Below are 15,559 nucleotides of genomic sequence, written 5' to 3' on the forward strand. Positions count from 1 at the left end.
AATGAAATCCCCTGGTTTTGACAAATGAGAATGAATTCTTTTTGAGCTTAAACTTAATTTTTTACCATCACAAGATACTCAACTGCCAATGGTTCATTTGAAAGTGAAGAAATGCAAGATACCAAATGTAGCTATTTGGCTAGGGAAATGTTCCTCATTGTGAGAATAGCTGCTTTAAGTTGGTTATAGCTCTGTGAGATTTTTTGCTGGTTTTTAAATCTTGGAAGACTAGTGGCAGCGAGTTTCAGATCTTAAACTGTCCATTTCAACTCTGCATTCATTGTTCAGAAGCTGTGGTATACTGCTTATCAGTAGAGAAATTAATATCTGGTTTTCCCTTCTCTTCAGCCACCAGAGAAAGAGGGTGGCCTGCCTCGCCAGGTCGGCAATAAGACGGAGTGTGGGCTCTTGGGATTTGTCCTGGATTTAAAGCAGGATTATGAGCCTGTTCGAAACCTCATCCCCGAGGAGAAGCTCTATAAAGTTTACACCTTCAACTCTGTGAGAAAGTCAATGAGTACTGTCATTAAAATGCCAGATGGCAGTTTCCGAATGTACAGCAAAGGAGCCTCTGAAATCGTGCTGAAGAAGTAAGTTCCAGTGGATTAGTTGCTGTGTTTTTCCAAAAGGCAAAGTGTTCTGACACTATTAAGACAATGGGAGAATTTTGGTCCTGGGAACTTGCTACTTACAGCAGAAATATGACACACTGTAGGAGTATAACCTGTTACTGTTATTTTCTAAATATATATTTTTTAAGTGCTCACTCTTGCAAGACTCTTTGGCTTATTTTTCTTACCACTGGCTAGCCAAAGATTTGGGTCTGCATTTGGGTCAGACCATTCAGTATGGTTTATGCTCAAGCCCTTTGGAAAATCAGGAGTTTTCAATTTCATTGTAAGTTGTCAGCTCATTAATTACATGGTTATTGAGGAAATAATGGCTGCAGGGCTCTTAGTGTCTTTGTAATAAGTCGCAAACAAAATCTCTCTGGCAGTTCAGTAGTGAATCTTCTTGTTTAATGTAGATATTTAGACTGGAAATTCAAATCTTGCCATCAAAAAGGAAACTGTGGAATGAAATATGCTCACACAAAGGAATACCTGTCAGCAGTCATGCATATATACAGTCGACTTATGTATTTTCTCAAATCAAACAGATGTTCCAGGATCCTCAATGCAGCTGGTGAACCTCGGATCTTCAGACCCCGTGACCGAGATGAAATGGTGAAGAAAGTGATAGAACCCATGGCCTGCGATGGGCTGAGAACCATCTGTGTTGCCTTCCGAGACTTCAGCAGCAGCCCAGAGCCTGACTGGGACAATGAAAATGACATATTGTCTGACCTGACCTGCATTTGTGTTGTTGGCATTGAAGACCCAGTAAGGCCAGAGGTATATTGATTCTTATGTTCTACAGCATTTCTCAGAGAGCTGAACATTAACCAAGAAACTACAGGTTTCTTGCAGGTTTTATTTTTTTTCAATTTTAATTAGCTCTGTCAAAGCAGGCAGGAGTGAACTTTAGAAACAGACTTTTCTTGATAAGAAGTCGAATAATTAACCTGATAAAAATCAACTATTAATCAACCATTGTTTAAATAAAGCAGAATAGGGTGTTCTGAATGACAGCACTGAGATGACTGAACCTTCTCTCCAGGTGTAGTATTCAGCAGAAGTTTTAAAGAATTTTCCTTTAAGTAATGCAGTGATGTGCAACTCTGACAGTAAAGACGTGCAGTGATTAGAATTGCCATGTTTCTGTGATCCTGTGATTTTAACTGCAGTGGGCTCGCTTGCCACAGAAGTTGCAGGCAGGCTGGGAGTCTATGTAACAGTTGCCACTTTACTAATTGTCTTAAGGTTGTAACTGGTGGCTACTCAGGAAAACTGGTTTTAGCGTATTTGCACTAAGGAATTTGCTATGGAAAGGCTGCAGATTTCATGGCTACTATACTTCAATGGCTTGTACAAATACGACTAAAATTTCCACTTAACTGAGACAGTCAGCACTGGCTGTGCATATTGGAAGCATGTGCCTGCTACTGCACTTACAAGATTTTGGGGCTGTCACGGAATCCGGAGAGCGGCTTTTGACATGGGCCTGTAGTGACAGGACAAGTGGGAATGGCTTTAAACTCACAGAGGGAGATTTAGATTAGACATTAGGAAGCAATTTTTCACTGTGAGGGTAGTGAGACACTAGCACAGGTTGCCTGGAGAAGCTCAGATTTATTTCCCCAAGTCTTTTATGAAGTACACTCTTCTGACTGTTGTAACGTTGGAAACTAACATTACAACTACAGATACCAACTGCATAACTACTTTCTGTTCTAATGTAGAGTAAATCTTGCTTAGGTGCAGACTCTACAATAAACTCGTTATCTCTACAGCCATCATATACACAGCATTCACTTTATCTGTTGTCAGATGGTCTCTTGTTGCTAACCCATCTGTCCCTACACCTGACTCTGAACACCTAAAACTGTTTAAAAGCCTTAAAATGCTCTGCCTGCAGCAATCCCTTAATGCTCTAGCTCACCTACATTTCACCCAGAAAGTTTCTAAGTGCCAGTGACCACTGGAGCTGTGACTCAATCCTCTTTCCCTCCAAACTGGTTCATGGTCCATGTGAGAAAATAGCTGTAGGTCAGGTTGTGTGTGTGTGACAGACCGAGGGGATGGGTAGCATATTATCCAAATAATGAGGGATTTGCACTCATTATTGAAAATAGCTGCAAACTATCCAGTCATGAGATTATGATGAGGATGTTTTAGAAGAGAACCGCTCTCCTCTCATAGGGAATAATTGCTAAGGAGCTTGAGGTAAAAATGAGTAACGTTGCTAAAAATAAAGAGGTCAATTCTGACTTCCGTGTAAAGGATCAAAGAAGGTGAAGGCAGGGAAGCACTTTATTTCTAGATAATTATGTGAATAATGTATTGAATTTCTTGTAGTTCAGCACCAGAATATGCTTCTTACTTTGTTGCAAGACACATGGTAAAATGTTTATTATTTGAAAATTTTACCAAATGTTGGACAATTGGTTTGGGGGGCTTTGGGGTTTGCCTTTTCTTCTTTTTCCCCCTCCTATTCCCTCTTTGCTGTTTTTAAGTGGTAATAATGTCATGAGAACTTTTAAAACAATGTTTAATTTCTTATTACACCATACATGGATAGAAAGTAGTAGCAGTGCCTTAGGAGAAAGGAAGGAACAAAAAAACAACCCAAGCCAGCAAAACCCCAGTGACGTTCAGACAAACTGGCTAGGTCTGGAATACCTGATTTAGTGGGAATATCATACTATACATATATTACAGTGGTGAAATCCTCATTGTAAAGGCAAATAGTAAGATATCGAGCTGTTTGTTATAAGGGATCTTAGTATTTTGCCAGAATTAAGCCCACTTATTAAATAGAGTCACCACTAGACACCACATTCCAAATGCCTTCTGTAAGGAAGAAGAGTATAAGAAAATAGAACTATTACTGCAGCTGCTGCTTTATTATTCCCATGGGTATCAGCATTTGTTCTGACACAAATGTTAGATTAGGTATATCCAATGAAACAATCCAGTGTCACCATCCTGGTCACCTTTAGTTTCCTTAAATTACATTCACATCTTTCTTGGGAAAGGCTTGCTTTTCTCCTTTTCCCTAAGATGACTTAGTTAACACATGCAAAATGGAAGCCTACTTGTTTCCACTAAGCTCCTGTGGCACAGTGCTGGTGTGCATCCTTAGAATCCCTGCAGTGTCAGTGGTGCCATGCTTGCATGAGTTCAGAGTTCTGCCATCTGTTCTGAGGGTAATGCTGGGAGCTTTCTTGCACTTGCATTTCCTTCTGTACAAGAAAAGGAACTATTTGGATTAATTATTCAACAGTGATATCCAGCAACTGAACAGCTTTATCAGGAGTGTAACCACTGGGCACCCATGACTTCTGCATAATTCCTTGGTTAATTCAGACACTGGCTTAATTCCATGTCAGCAGCGCTGAACTACCTGCTTAATATTTATCTTTGTGTGCGTATGTGTTTTTTTCTTTGATAAATATGTGAGAACAAATGGAATGATGTCTTGTTCCTGTAGAGATTCTCTGTTGATTTTGACAGTCTTTCTGGATTGATTTTAATGAGTCTGAACTGGCTTACACTGATTTGCCAATGTACGCCTACAAGCTGTTATTTCTGGGAGATGAACATAAACCACTTCCAAATGCCACCTATTTATTTGCCACCTGATTCTGATAGATATTCCTGCACTGGGAAATTTATGCATGTGTGCATGCACCAGGAGGTTTTTCTTTGCAGACCAGAGGATTTTAAAATGTGTACTGAAGCTCTGCAGAACTAATGGAAAATATGTGCTTCCCCTGCCCACTCAGTCTGCCAACACTCTTTCTTCCTTACAGCAATAAAAAAATAGGAACAATATTTTCACTGTAATTACTGTACACAGTATTAAATCAGTTACCACCCACCAGCTGTCCAAAAAATGAGAGAAGAGGAAAATAGAATTATATCTCTAGTTCTATTTGATTTTGAGATGGTTTGGAAACTAGGTTGTCCTCCCGTGACCTTGTGTAATAGGACTGGCACTTTTTCTGACTAAACCTTTTTCTGTTTGCACTGTAATTTATTTTCTCCTTCATGGTTCATCCACTGTGCTGGTTTTACAGAAAGTCATCTAAATCTGTCCTATCCTATGCATGACAGTCACCACAGTTAAAGTGGCTACTAAGGACATTCCAAATTGGCAAATGGGGTATAGACAGGGTTATTAATGTGGCAACTGGCTAGATCAGGAGTCATTTGCTTAAGCAATAGATTTAATGCCCCCATAGACTGTATACCTCTCCAGAAGTCTAGCTCATAATGCTAAAAGGCTTTAAGTCCAAATAATGTTTCTAGGATCCAACTTGTGGGAATAATATTCTGTTAGTAGAGATAGGAGAATGGGAAGATAAATCTCTGTCCCTTATTTCTTCATTTTGGGTCTGTCATCAGAATTGACAGAGTCATTCTCCAAACAGCACATTGTATGGATGCAGCCTCAGGGTGGAGGGATTTCCTTTGTAGTCATGGGGCAAGTACTAGTCCGATCCTCAGTTAGGTCTTAGCTCAGTGAGGGGAAATGGAAGCTTTGCAGCTGCCTTTATTAAAGATGCAGAAACATGGTGTGAAATTGTATTCACTGATTAGAGTAATCATTATCTACAATATGGTTTAAGGGTGTGTAATTTCAGTCTGACGTGCAGCCTGAGATACATAGCCTCTCTGGCCCCATGGAATCATTAGAAGGCCAGCATTTGCCACACTGGATCAGAACAGTGGCTGTCATGCAAAAGGCAATGCCCTGCCCTCGGCAGTGTCACATATTGCAGCTACAGAGGAAATTAAAATATCTAGAGATGCACAGAAGTAACAGGGTAATCTTGTAGATGGTGGCCCTTTTTCTTAATGTTTTCTGTACTAATGGGTGAGATTAATCCCTTCTAATTGGCACTGAGTTCTACAATACACTTATATCTATGATAGAGGTTACGATCGGCAAACTGCACTGAACTGGTAGAATATAACGAGGCTTTGCTATTGTAGCCAGTAATATCATTTTGATAACCCTTTAATTCTTGGTTATTTTGGGGCTTTTTGTTGTTTTTTTTTGTGGAGTTTTTGGTTTGGGTTTTTTTTTTGGATTTTTGGTTTCTTTTTTTGGGGGGAGGGGTGCTGGTTTTATTTCTTAGTTTTCAATAAGCATGATAAAATCACTTTCATAATCATATCCTTTGCTTATTAGTTTATGTAGGAAATCAACAGCTCTCTATATACATGACTGCTGACATAACTCATCACAGTCAGACAATCGTGTTACTTTACATAACTGTCTACTGAAGGAGCTCAGCTGTCATACAGCAGCAATTTGCAGTCAGTGGTCAGCTGTGTATCTGGGGAATTTATGCAAGTATGATTTATGTATGAATTACACAGATTAAGAGTTTTAGGCAACACTGCAGAGCAAGCATCTAGGGCCAGGTCTTTGGAGCTGTTTTAATTTGAGGGATAACCTTCAGATTTCCTGGAGGTTTACTTAGGATCACTGCCTAATGTTCAAATGCTTATCTAAGTCATGCTCATCTTTAGGGAATCTTTTTCCTCTCCTGAGTGTCATTTGTCTGCTTCTCATACCTCTCCACTGCCCCACATGTAAGAACCAGTGCAACCTAGAAATGCTTTATGTCTGTTCCTTGCTATCTGTTGTAGTAAGGAAGTTCAGTTTCACTAGTTCTGGGAAGGGTTTCTGCCTTCATTAGGAGTCCTGGGATGCCCTTAGGCTCTTCTAGGTACAAATGAAATTTAGAGAAGTGGTGGTATGCTGAAGGTATCTGTCTAGGCTGTTCTTGAGGTGTACAGCATGCTCTGCCTGATGCTAAAGGTCAGAAAAGCTGTAGAGCACTCCTTTTTAGTAAAGTCAGGAGAAGCTTTAGGCAGCTTGTCTTAAAAAGGGTCTGCGTGCTCCTCAGTACAAGACATGTCTTGCCTGAGGCATAACTTCAATTCTGTAATAGTCAGATAGCTATAATATGCCATAAACCATATGATTTCACTTTTTTCTTCATGAATTTCCTAGCCTTAAAATATTCTGATTTAAAACAGAATTACTTAAACTTTATCTCTTACCTAGGAACTTTCTCTCCTGTTATATTGCTTTTGTAGGTCCCAGAAGCCATAAGAAAGTGCCAGCGAGCTGGAATTACAGTCCGCATGGTCACTGGAGACAACATCAACACAGCACGTGCCATTGCCATAAAATGTGGAATCATTCATCCAGGAGAAGACTTTCTCTGCCTTGAAGGGAAAGAGTTCAACAGAAGGATCCGAAATGAGAAAGGAGAGGTAATTCATATACTGACTACCTCGTATACAGTATACCTCATATCAGTAAAGACTACTTGGAGAGGTTGCTACTTCTTTCTGCTGCTAGCCTCTGCAATTCAGAATACCACTGAAAATGTGGCCACCTTCTCCTCATGCAGAGCCACTCTGGGCTTAGTGCCAGCCTAATTCAGCGCTGTTTAGAACCACAGCACCAGTCTACAAGAAATCAAACTAAGCACCTTCAAGCAGGTTTGTTAGCAACGAGAAGGAACTCAACAGCAGTTTGCAGATCTCTCTCATAGAATTTTAGTGTACTGAGAACCAGCTCCTCCCATTTCTTTATAGCAGTTTATCTAGTGTACTGCTATATCCACTCACTCTAACCATTTGCATAACTTTATCTATTCTTCAGAAGATTTTTAACTCCTCATAAAAGATGAAGCTAACACACAGTTGATTGAAGTCAGCTTTAAAAAATCAAATGCTGTGTTGTCCCTTTGAGTCTATCACCAATAAATGGACATAGTCATTTATTCCTTGCATTGGTTGATGGAATCCCGGGAATGTTAGTATAAGCAACAGGTTTGTACTTGTTATATTGGTATACAGAGAAAATTATGCCATTATTGGTGTCAAAATGGAGTGAAGGATTTGGCTTCAAAGTTAGAATAGAATAACACTCTTCTACTTGTCAACATCCTCTACCTAGAGTCATGATACAGAGTGGAATTAATCCATAAAGATGATAAGAAAAGCTAATTAGGTACCGTGGCAAATATACCGACGTTAGCCAACATCTGAGCTTCGACAGTAGTAAACTGCCTGTTTTCACCTTGTCTTCATTTGCAGTTTTGATGGCTCTTGTAATTTTTCTGTGCTTTTGGAGTAAGCTTGCAGACCAGGGCAGTGAAGCAGATCAGCTGCCACACAGACATAAATGTAGTTTGCATGTTGCTAATCACAGGCTAACAGTTCTACTGTTCTGGGTGTTTTTTTGTGTCTCCCCCTCCAGATTGAGCAAGAAAGGATCGACAAAATCTGGCCAAAGCTTCGGGTGCTTGCTCGCTCATCTCCCACTGACAAACACACTTTGGTCAAAGGTGCGTGCTGGCAGCTTTATGTGTATGTGGAAACTAATGCCAAAGTTACTGAAGTATGCTCAGCACATCATCTGTGTTGTGAAAATTCTGCTGTTACAAATATAGCTGTGTTCTTGGGTTTAATTGCACATCTATGCACAAAGCAAGGAAGTGTTCTCAGTAACCAAGTCTCTTGTGTTTGTGTTCTACCCGAGTCTTCAGATGGAAAAGAACAGGAAACTGGTTGGCATGAGTAACAGAAATACCTATCTCATATTTGCTTTGTGACTTTTAACTGGACTAGAATGAGGCTGTAGCTGGGAAGGGGAAATGTGTGTTTGCTGGTCGCAAAGAAAATATTACTTAGTTATTCATATGAAACAAGAGGGGGCATAGATTTTGTATTCTTTGCCTATACTTCTTTATGAAGAAAACAAGAACAATCTCAAGTCACTGAAGCGCATCTGTTCTCTGACAGTTATTTTTAACGAGTATTCCAAGATAAAACGCTTTTCATGTTACAATAGCAGTTATTGGAGATGGTGAAACTTGGAGCCTTCCCTTTATATCATTACATGAATGGAGATGGGCTTTTTAAGCCTAGTCCATTTTCCTATAGGCTCACTCATGCTATGAGATGTATTGGCTTCCTTTAGATTTCTGGCTGTATTTTTAGTCTGTTTTTGCTCAGACTGCACCACACAAATGATGTTCTCTTACAACACTGCAGATGGAATGCTCCTATAAAAGAGGGATTTGTTAATGATTTTCTTTATAAAGCCTTCTTCCTATCTGTTACTGACTTCTTCATGACTTGAAATCTTACTCTGTTGACCTTGAAGTTCACACTTCAAAGACAGCTGATGAAATCAGCTAATTTTTGATTAGGAATAACGTCATTTCTGGCCATTCTAAGCTGGGGGGCTGGTGCAGGCAGAAGCCCTGTCAGCAGATGGTGTTTGCTGGCTTCCTGATGAAGAAAGAACCAGATTATTTTGCTAAGGCCTTAAAAAGTCTGGGGAGACCCATCTTAGCAATTCTTGCAGGAGCTGACATTCAGGATAAGATTCGGCTCATCAGTTAGATGTTATCAGCTGCTTGGCTCCTTAAATAATTCACATTTAGGTAGGGAATCCTTTTGATATGGCAAGGTTTTATTGATAAGACCCCGTACATGATTGATAAAAGCTTTTGAGCAGTATGTAATTTTTTTTAATGTTTACGTGCTTTTGGAGCTAAAGTTCCATTGTGAATTTGAAGATTGGCTCAGTAGGGTCCTTTGGCTTTGAGACCAGTGTATGTGAGGAGCTCTGGAAGCATGAATCATTCCAGAGAAATCTGGTAAGCCATGGTACGGTGCAAAAGATGGGGCAGCTGGAGACATCCTGCTGTTACTCACCCCTTCCAGGTACTCTTTAGATTAGTGGTCTTAAAGTGGGCTGCACGCACATCAGGGACAATCCACTGGGATGCAGGAAGACCATATATTTTGCCATTATTAAATAGAAGATTATTTTTTAGACACTATTTTATTTCTGTCTAATACTTTTCTAATGTATGTTTTATAATGTACATAAATATATTAGTACAGTATTACATATGCATAATTTATAAATAAAATACATACTTTGGGGTATCTGCCATAGGTGGTCATGTTGAAAAGGTTTGGAGACCACTGGGTTGGACCACAGAAATATTAGTCTATAGGTCAGTATTAAAACTGCATCAAGTTAGTTGAAGTCTACTCATTTCCCTAGAGCATTGAAAAGACTGTTGTATAGTGTTGAAGGACATGACTTGTACAGCCTAATAGTTTATTTGTTTCCGAAACACACAACAATTTGTGTTTCATCAAGTGGATTAAGTAAGTCCCTTGGGAGTCCTCATTTGAATCAGTTAGGATTTCCCTTAAGAGGAAAATAAAACCTTTGCCAGGAAAAAGGAAATAAATGAAATAGAGCTGAAAAAAACCAAGCAGCAATCCAAGAGATACCTACTACTACTGAATGCCATATGCAACTAATACGCATACAATTAATGTTTTGAAGATGTGGCAAGTTAAAATGATAGCGCGACTAAGTATCTAACAAATAGAATCATAGAATAGTTCGGGTTGGGAAGGACCTTAAGATCATCCAGTTCCAACCCCCCTGCCGTGGGCAGGGACACCTCACATTAAACCATGCCACCCAAGGCTCTGTCCAACCTGGACTTGAACACTGCCAGGGATGGAGCATTCACAACCTCCCTGGGCAACCCATTCCAATGCCTCACCACCCTAACAGTAAAGAATTTCTTCCTTATATCCAATCTAAACTTCCCCTGTTTAAGTTTGAACCCATTACCCCTTGTCCTATCCCTACAATCCCTAATGAAGAGTCCCTTGCCAGCATCCCTATAGGCCCCCTTCAGATACTGGAAAGGCTGCTATGAGGTCTCCACACAGCCTTCTCTTCCCCAGGCTGAACAGCCCCAACCTTCTCAGCCTCTCTTCATACAGGAGGTGCTCCAGTCCCTGATCATCCTCGTGGCCTCCTCTGGACTTGTTCCAACAGTTCCATGTCCTTTTTATGTTGAGGACACCAGAACTGCACACAATGCTCCAGGTGAGGTCTCAAAAGAGCAGAGCAGAGGGGCAGGATCACCTCCTTCGACCTGCTGGTCACGCTCCTTTTGATGCAGCCCAGGATACGGCTGGTTTTCTAGGCTGCGAGTGCACACTGAAGCCGGCTCATGTTCATTTTCTCATCAACCAACACCCCCAAGTCCTTCTCTGCAGGGCTGCTCTGAATCTCTTCTCTGCCCAACCTGTAGCTGTGCCTGGGATTGCTCCGACCCAGGTGTAGGACCTTGCCCTTGGCATGGTTAAACTCCACCAGGTTGGCATCAGCCCACCTCACAAGCATGTCAAGGTCCCTCTGGATGGCATTCCTTCCCTCCAGGGTATCAACTGAACCACACAGCTTGGTGTCATCGGCAGACTTGCTCAGGGGTGCACTCAATCCCACCGTCCATGTCAGCGACAAAGATGTTGAACAAGACCGGTCCCAACACCGATCCCTGAGGGACACCACTCGTTACTGGTCTCCAGCCGGACACCGAGTCATTGACCACAGCTCTTTGTGTGCGGCCATCCAGCCAGTTCTTTATCCACCGAGTGGTCCATCCATCAAATTGATGTCTCTCCAATGTAGAGACAAGGATGTCGTGTGGGACAGTGTCGAATGCTTTGCACAAGCCCAGGCAGATGACATCAACTGCTCTACCCCTGTCCATCAGTTATGTAGCCCCATCATAGAAGGCCACCAAATTGGTCAGGCAGGATTTCCCCTCAGTGAAGCCATGCTGGCTGTCACCAAGCACCTTGTTGTTTTTCATGTGCCTTAGCATGCCTTCCAGGAGAATCTGCTCCAAGATTTTGCCAGGCACAGAGGTGAGACTGACTGGTCTGTAGTTCCCTGGGTCATCCATTTTCCCCATCTTGAAAATGGGGGTTATATTTCCCTTTTTCCAGTCATCGGGAACTTCACCTGACTGCCATGATTTTTCAAATATGATGGACAGTGGCTTAGAAACTTCGTTCGCCAGCTCCTTCAGGACCCGCAGATGGATTTCATCAGGTCCTATGGACTTGTGCATGTTCAGGTTTTTAAGATGGTCTCGAACCAGATCCTCTCCTACAGTGGGCCCAAGGTCTTCATTCTCACAGTCCCTGCTTCTGCCTTCCAAGACTTGGGTGGTGTCGTCGGAGCATTTGCCAGTGAAGACTGAGGTAAAGAAGTCATTGAGAACCTCAGTCTTCTCTAAATCCAGGGTAGCCAATTCTCCTGGTAGCTTCCTCAGCAGCTCCTTATCCATCCCAGGAGGTCTCCTGGCCCTCCTGCTGCACTCCCTTCTAGTCAGGATGCAACACTCCTGAGCTTGTAGCAGGTGATCCTTGAATATCCACCAAGAGTCCTGGGCCCCCCTGCCCTCTAGGGCTATATCCCATGGAACCTTCCTAAGCAGGTTCCTGAAAAGGCCAAAGTCTGCTCTTTTGAAGTCCAGGGCAGTGAGCTTGCTGCACGCTCTTCTCAACGTCCTGAGGATCTCAAACTTGACCATCTCGTGATCACTGCATCCAAGGCTGCCCTGGAGTGTCACATTTCCAACGAGCCCTTCCCTGTTGGTGAGCACGAGGTCAAGCACGGCACCTCTCCTTGTCGGCTCCTCTGTTACTTGCAGAAGGAAGTTGTCATCCAAAGTTCAAGAACAAGTCTGTGGAAAATCATGCTGCAATTTTGGCTGGTAATACTCCAAGGACCATTAAAAGTTGCAAGAAACTATTGAAATATTCACTAGTTTGGGGCCTCTTGTTAAAATGTTATGTTTTTCTCAGACACTTGAGGGATCAAGAGGGTTTTCTTTTCTTTGATTTATTCTATCTGCTCTAGGGTAAAAACACACATCACAAAGTAAACTTTTTTATATTTAATATTTAATGACATACAGCTGCTGGAGGGAGTATTTTTTCTCCTTAACATAGCACAATTCCACCCTGCTAAAGGATCATTTTCATTTTGCATTTCTGTTTTTACTACTGCTGAGGGACTAGACAAAGGCATGGTTCAGCACTGCAGACTGGGCAGACAGCTGGTCTCAAGTATTTATGGCTTTGAAGTAGGGCTACATTGAAAACAAAAAGTTTAGCATCACCAACTGTTTCTGTGCAGTGAAAAGGTTTGATATCTCAATCCAACTGAAATACAGTTCTTTACGGGGTTTATGACACCCATTGGTATAGTTCCACTTTTTACCCTATTTCAAAATATAACAAGTTCATAGAATTTATACTGATGTGTCCTTATAATACTATTGCTGAAATACTTCAATATTTTCATTACTTAAAATGGGAAGCAACTGTTGAGAACTGATGGGAAAGAGCATCTTCTTATGAGAAGGTATAGTAAATATTCACTTTATCAGTTAAAGAAGCTGTGCCTTCCAATATGCTTAAATTAGGCTGGAATTGTTTTTCTGTGATATTGGAAACAACTATTCCTTTCTCATATAAAGCCGATGGATTAATAAGCAGAAAGAGAACTTTAAAGAAGAAAAGATTTTTAATAATTGCCCTTAATTACTAAAATATTTCTCATATTATTGCACAGGATGGTATTATATATGGCTCAATTAATGTGAACATGCCATGAGACTAAGTGGGATTATAAATATAGATAGAAGTGTATTCATTGAAATTCTGAAATTAAATATCAGCATGTTATAAATTGCAAGTGGTTTTTAATTTTCATTTATAAGAAAATGTTAAAACTCACTTTCCTTCAAATTCCTATGAAGAATAATTCAGGAAGTTGACCTGTTCCACAGTGTCAAATTCAGCTTCAGCCAACTCTTCCCTGAAGCAATGAATGTAAGGCCAGTTTAAACGAAGCAGGAAGTATACTGCACTTGAATCTCGAGTTTTCTACTCTCTAAATATCATTTAGGTCTCTGTAGTTGGTGGGAGGCCTTGATGCCTTCATGGTTCCTCTGTAACCTAAAGCACATTGTGGTGCATGCTTGGTGCAGAAACGTGTGGTTTAGCCATTTTCCTGTATTCTAATACCATGAAGCTGTGGAGCACTGTTCACAGTCACCAGTGCTGTCTGTAATATTACATGTAACACTGACATTAGCCTTGAAATTTTTTGATTAGTGTTAGATGGGAGGAAGGTGGGAGGTACTGGATGTATTTCACATTCACCTGTGTATTCAGTGCCGGTACCTGTTCTCGCAAGCTCGTGCATACAGTGCCCCTCTTGATAGCTATACAGAGTTGTTTTAAATAGCAGCTTTTCCCTCCTCAGAAACAAGCTGCTTGCTCTGTAAACCCTATGCCTGATGCAAGCCACACGACTCCTCCCAGATTCCTGCCACATCAGCAGAGTCTGTGTGTGGAACACACTGTAATGTTATGTTCTAGGTGTATTCCTGTGGCCATCGAATAAAAGTCTTTTTGACAGATAAAAAGTCGTGGCCCAACAGCATAAGATGAGGGAACAGACCAATGAAACGGCAAAAGTTTTTTAGGGTGGAAGCTTTGCCAAGTTTCAGGAATTCCCCTGCTGTGCTGGTCTTATCTCAGCTGCATAGTTTGATTTTACACATAAAAATGACTGCTAAACCTTGTGAACAACTACTGAACCCTGTAAACGACTTTGCAATTAGCTGAGGACAGCTGGTAGTACTGTCATTGACCTTAGAGTGCTATTCATAGGAGGGCATTTGTTACAGCCTCTTCAGCTTGATTTGGGTTGTGTTCCCATTTGGAGTCCAGTTGTGAGAGGACGTCATCTACCTGTTTGGAGAAGTTAATACTATAGCATGTCAGAGATTTTAACTATTCTTTTAAAAAAGAAAGCTTGAATTATTAATTTAACATCAAAAGATGTGTTAATAACAGGAAAGGAAGACCAAAATAATGCTTTTAACAGTAATGGCATCTGATGTTCCTGTTTATTTAGTAATACCAAAGGCAAATCACCCCAGCAAATTGAAAGCTCTAATTCTAAGATGTTATCAGAATAATGTGCCATTTATCTTAGTTCATTCTGCCAGTGGAAGGCAAACAGGGGTTTTTCTGCTTTTTGTAAGACTGAAAAACACAGGGCACTGCCTGCTTCCATGCTGCATTGCAATCTTCTGAGTGCCCGATAAACCTGAACCTTGCCAAGAGGCAGCTATTGCTTTGTAATCTGCAATTTCCTATTTCTGCTTAGGTATCTGATATGTGAGTTATTTTATTCCAGAGTAGAATGAAAGCTTTTCACACTGGGAAGGTTTTGATAATTGCTTCTAGAGGTTATGACTTTGTGCAAAATGGGTTAGCAAAAGGCATTTTGTCATTTCCCCACCTAATTAATTTGGAGAGGTGTTCCTGTATCCTACACAACAATCCTGTATTCTAGACTCAGCTTTGAATGGACTCTGACATGGAAATACAAATATGAGTGGTGAAAGATCCCCATCCTATCAAAAACCAGGGCTGCTTCTGTTGCCTTAGAAAAACTCTTTATTCTTTTCCTTACTTTCTCCATCTGCATAAGTGGAAAACACTCCCTTCAGGCTAGCTCTATGAAACTTGATTCATGAAGTGAAAAGTGCTTTCTTTTCTCAAATGATCACAAAATTAATGTCAGAATTATTTTATTATGTCTGTTTGTTAAAACATTTGGCTCCAGATTTTAAAGAATTATTTTACATCTTCTTAATCAGTATTTGGCAGAATCGAACATGGCTGTTAAAATGCTAAACTGGCTCCAGCTAAATATAATTCATTAATGGCATGTTAGCTTAGGTCAAACTGATTGCCAGAAGGTGTCCCAGTAAAGCAGATACTGCAGTTCAGTCCCAGCTGAGGAGAGCTTTAAGTACAAACTTAAGTCTTTGGCAAATCCTTTCCACTGATGTTTAATCAGAGAGCTGGGCTGAAATGTGTTTACTGTGACACATGATTTCAAATAGTAGAAATCTTCTAAAAGAACAAAATGATCTGATTTCATTCCCTTTGAATTCTGTGCAAGTTTTGTTGATGTTTTGATGATGCGGGATCAGAACTTCTCA

The 15,559-nt window shown here is 40.7% G+C and overlaps 1 protein-coding gene across 14 annotated transcripts in view; it reads left to right on the forward strand.

The window, feature by feature from the left end:
- Positions 1-15,559, forward strand: part of ATP2B2 (ATPase plasma membrane Ca2+ transporting 2) — a 309,277-nt gene that overhangs the window by 252,659 nt on the left and 41,059 nt on the right. For all 14 annotated transcript variants that reach the window (XM_062620069.1, XM_062620078.1, XM_062620167.1 and 11 more), the window contains 4 exons: positions 349-590; positions 1,160-1,394; positions 6,717-6,896; positions 7,891-7,978. In XM_062620069.1, coding sequence (XP_062476053.1) covers positions 349-590; positions 1,160-1,394; positions 6,717-6,896; positions 7,891-7,978 — 745 coding nt within the window. The remainder of the gene's footprint in view (positions 1-348; positions 591-1,159; positions 1,395-6,716; positions 6,897-7,890; positions 7,979-15,559) is intronic.

This window comes from Pezoporus occidentalis, unplaced genomic scaffold (assembly GCF_034315485.1).
Source record: "Pezoporus occidentalis ecotype Australia unplaced genomic scaffold, CSIRO_AGI_Poc_V1 ctg106, whole genome shotgun sequence".
In the NCBI taxonomy this organism is placed as follows: Eukaryota; Metazoa; Chordata; class Aves; order Psittaciformes; family Psittacidae; genus Pezoporus; species Pezoporus occidentalis.